This window comes from Halyomorpha halys, unplaced genomic scaffold, assembly GCF_000696795.3.
Source record: "Halyomorpha halys isolate HHAL.00 unplaced genomic scaffold, Hhal_1.1 Scaffold481.1, whole genome shotgun sequence".
NCBI lineage: Eukaryota > Metazoa > Arthropoda > Insecta > Hemiptera > Pentatomidae > Halyomorpha > Halyomorpha halys.
Genome location: NW_027113262.1, coordinates 311,304 through 316,064, shown reverse-complemented (window position 1 = coordinate 316,064; position 4,761 = coordinate 311,304). Strand labels below are relative to the sequence as shown.

Genomic DNA, 4,761 nt, shown 5'->3' with positions numbered 1-4,761 from the left:
TTTTTATGATATTTGACTCTACTCAATGTGGCATTGACAACATACCGCCATCTTGTTATTATAAACAATGAAACTTGGTTAGTTTGCTTTTTGGATAAACAAAGCAATGAATATTAAAATGATACATAAAATAAAACATATTAAAACCATTTATACATCAAAATATACTATTTACTACAAAAAGAGCATATTACAATATATATATAAGTTGGTAAATAACCGTTAAAATTATGTGATGAGGCATCCTAGGCAAGAATGTAAACTATGAATTATCTCATAATGGGTTGTCAAAGTGTTAAACAGTTCTATAATGTTGATGAATTTCTATAGGCTTAATAGATTGATTAATTTACAAAGATTTGGGACTGCAAAGCGGTCCACGGTAAAGTATATGTAATGTGGTAAGTAGTTTTGTCCTCCAATAATATATAAAAATGGGGCATTCTGCCTGCATGAGGTTGAAGTTATGTTTGCTTAGTCCAGAGTAACCTATATGTTGTTCTATAACATTCCTAAGAGTTGCCCTGTCCATTTGAAGCACAGTTTTGCTTCTAATTTCATAGGGATTTAAATAAAACCTTTCACAGGGTCTTTCTGGCTATCATGAGAAAGTGTTAATGAAACACAGTGAGCCTCTATTGGTTGGAATACTTTTAATGGAAAAAAAATTATACATTAATATCTATTCAATGTTTGTATTCTGCTGAAGATTATCAAGTTCTTTAAAATTTCCTAGTCAATTTCAATAAAACCTTTTTCATTTTAACTAAAATATTTTCCATTTTATTTGTAACCCATTGACTTCAATTTATTTATATAAATTATGTTTTATCATTTTTATTTAAAAATAATTATTTTGTTTTCAATAATAATTTTTTTAATGATTTTAGAATATTCTTCTGATATATTTTTTTTCATTTATTGTTAATTGATTTTAAGTTATGATTTGAACTAGTTATAAGATTTGTAAAAGAACTAGCTGTTAATTTTTTAAATATCTACTGTACTGTTGTGTAGTACGGATTATAGCGGCCCTCTCTTCCAATCATAGTACTGCACTCACTCTCATATTACAGATCTAGGTCAATAACAGTACTCAGCCTAGGATCATCTTTTCTAGGTAGCCCCTATACCTGAATTGGGGGCAGTTAATGACTTTTTTTATGACCCCCTTCCCGGTCATTTCTGACATATGGGAGAGGGATATCTAGAGGTAACCAACTTATTCTAACCATGGTAGGGGTCAAGTTTTCATTTCATAGGACTAGCACAGAAATAAAAAAAGTCAACCCCCGGCCGGTTGTTGACTGTTGCCCTCTTCAATCTCATGTTGTGAGAGGACGGATGTCTTTCTGCTTCATCCAATAACTGAGAGATATTGTTTTCCAGTGTGTCAAGCTCCTCCATCCAGTATAATTTGTACTGTTTTCTGCAACCTCAAAGGATGTTTTATTTTGTTGCTTGTAACAAGGTTGTGGCGAGTTGCTGGACAGAAATATTTATCTTCTTCAACTTTACATTGATATGGGACGTGTAACTGCTTGACACTGTATTGTAGAACTGCCCTTATAATACTGATTGTAATGCAGTATTTTTTTTTTTATAGGGAGGCTTCTGGTGATGGTTCATTGGATTGTGAATTAGCTATTTTCAAATTTAGAATCAAATTTTGTTAGGCCATGAACATTTTGAATTAATTATTAGTTTGTTAGAACTCTTCACTGTAAGTTTTGTTTATTCAATTGAAATGGAAAAGATTACGATTGAAATAGAAAAGGTTAAAATTGAATTGGAAAAAGTTTCAGTGGGTTTGAAAAAGTTGCAATTGAAATAGTAAAGGTTACAATTGTCTTGGAAAAGGATACAATTGAATTGAAAATGCTATTGAACATAAGGATCAAATGTGGAATGCAAATTTTGATTAGAAATAGATATTAATGTTTAATATTTTTTTTTAAACATGAGAAAGCACTCCAGCTGATAAAAGGCTATTATGTTCCATTCAGAACACTTTGTTGTAGCCACCTGAAAGAAAAATCTTACTGGTTATAAAATAGTTACAATTGACTTGCTAATCATATATTATACCCAAGTTATATTGTGTATATTACTATCATTAATAACAACTTAAAATTTTCCATGATTACAGGATGTAGGAGAAAACCTGATCAGTGGTGGAGATGATAATGTTCATCATTATGAATCATCAAGCATTGATGAAATTGACAAGTAAGCTGCAACTTTGATTTTTAAAATATCATTTGATTTGTTGATGATTGAGTTTTAACTGGAGCTTAGGTTTTATATTTCAAATAATTTCCTAATTACAATCCCATGTATCTTACTTTAATTGTCAATAAAGTTCCCTCCTTAATACACTGAATCCTCATTACTACGAATTCTGACTCAGCCAACTCCTGGTTATAGTTAATCTAAATCAAATCCCCCTGGGAAAATACATTAATTTTCTTATAACACCTTCATTTTATATCGAAATAATTCTGTTAATACCAACTCTGTTTGTATACCTAGTGAGATAGAACTCAATTACAGTGAAATTGAAAGACATAATATTATTAAGATAATAATGATAATAATAATAATAATATAATAATTACATTATGATTATAATATGATTTACATTAATCATTGTTTACATAAGTTTTATCTATTCCGTTGGACTTATCATTAATTATTTATTCCTTTTTTATTTATCAACTTTTATTAATTTTACATTTAACTCAAAGTGTATGAGAACCGCTCAATTTGCAAACGCTTTTGGCTAAACTAAGTATATTTACTTATCTTTACGCATTGTTTTAGAAACACTAAGGACACACCATAGAGATTTTTTATATATTTTTTGTAAGTGTTTATCTTTATGTGTAATAAACTATTGCTCCATCAATTAAGTATTTTGTCTGCCTAAGCCATGCCCCCCACTAGAAATTCACTTTTTAAAATTCATTCCATTTTGGATAGTCAATTTGTTAATATTTTGCCCTTTATGTATAGCAATATATTGATTCCTATTTATTTAGTTGCAATAATAATATAAAGGTCTGAATTTCTGAGCAAAACATTGAAATTAATAAAATAATTGTTATTTATTTTTTTTCTTCACTGACCACAAGTCATCTTATCAGCTTATACCCACAGTCAACAAATAGTAAATTAAACTTATTTAGTATATTTTTGCCATGAAATTTATCATCTAATGTTTCTACTATCAAAATTAAAAACATTGTAAAAAGTATTCTGATTTACACCACCATTTATTTTATTTATTTATTCTTTTTTATGTTTCAGTTGTACTCCAAAAGATAATTTGTTTACAACCACTGCCAGTGAAATTAAAGAGGTTAGTTCTCAAGAGCAAAATGAAGGTGCTATGGTAGAAAATAGGAAAAATGATTCAAAGCAGACTTCTATTCAGGATGAACAACTTATGAATGACTGTTTTATAGAAAAAAAATCAGATTCTCGGCCACCAATTGATAACTTAAATCCTTCAAGTTTTAATAACATCACGCAAGGTTACTAAAGATTTATGTTCAATCCTTACACATATTTATAAATCAAATCATTCTATTTACATGATGCAATTTTCACAAAACTCATAAATTTTTTTTTGTGAGAATAATGTTATTTTTTGTAAGATCTGATATTTTAAAATGTTTGGAAGACCTAAATTCTTTTTCAATTTTTAATAAATAACTCATATAATCTTGTCCTATTTATTATAGTAGAAACTTGTATTTACCAATCTTATTTCAATTGGGGATTACTTTTCTTATTTATAAATAAAATTAGTAATCCATATTTAGTAATAATATTGCTTATTCTGTAGTCTAAACAGTTGTAATAATTAGGTATAGAATATTTTAATAAGGTATATTTTTATTGTATATTAAGACATATGTATGTATATATACAGGGTGTCCCAATTTACATGTTAACCCCACTTAACTCTACAATTTTAGGTGTTCTGATTTGATATTCTCTGTGTCATAACAGTTACATGTGATCTTATGTTTTAAGGGTATCGTTAATATTCTAACCTTCCCCAGTTCTTTCCCAGTGTAGCTAACTCTGTAATTTCCAATGGAAAGAGATACTTTTGTTTACAAATTTTGATAGTAAATTATATTTTAAGACAAATTCGTACTGGGCACTTTTTGGATCAGACATGGTCTGAAGGTGAAAACCCTAATAACTGAGCAAGGAATTTTTTTTCAGTCTTCACAATTGTATGTATGCAAACGATGCTGAAAACCAAATAAACCCAAAGAAGTAAATGGTTTCAGAATTTTATTTCCCGTAAGTATACGTCAGCATAATTGAGTCTTTTTATCGTGGTGTCATATTGACAGCCATTTTAGTTTTATCAGCCAGTTAAGAAGACCCAAATTATGATGACTGATTATTATGGGAAATTGAATTCTAAAACAATTTTGTTCTTCAGTTTTTTTTTTATTTTTAGCTCTGCAAATCGTCAAAAAATATGAACAAATTCTTAGCAGTTTTTGTCTTCAGGACTCTGTGGATCAAAAGGTACCGGATATAGCTTTGTCTTAAAATCTGATATACTATCAAAATCTGTAAACAAAAGTACCCTATTCCATTGGAAATTCCAGAATTAGATGTGCTAGAGAACTAGAAAAAAAATTAAGATAGACCACATGTAACCAATGACACAGAAAATCAAAAACCAATTCCAAAACTAGTAGAGGTGAGGTGGGTTATGTATACTGGATCACA

General features: G+C 28.9%; 1 protein-coding gene across 3 annotated transcripts in view; it reads left to right on the top strand.

Annotated features, from left to right (window-relative positions):
- LOC106683407 (WASH complex subunit 2A) overlaps positions 1-4,761 on the top strand; it is a 33,347-nt gene that overhangs the window by 19,622 nt on the left and 8,964 nt on the right. For all 3 annotated transcript variants that reach the window (XM_067050833.1, XM_067050832.1, XM_067050834.1), the window contains 2 exons: positions 2,150-2,229; positions 3,310-3,536. In XM_067050833.1, the coding sequence (XP_066906934.1) occupies positions 2,150-2,229; positions 3,310-3,536 (307 nt within the window). The remainder of the gene's footprint in view (positions 1-2,149; positions 2,230-3,309; positions 3,537-4,761) is intronic.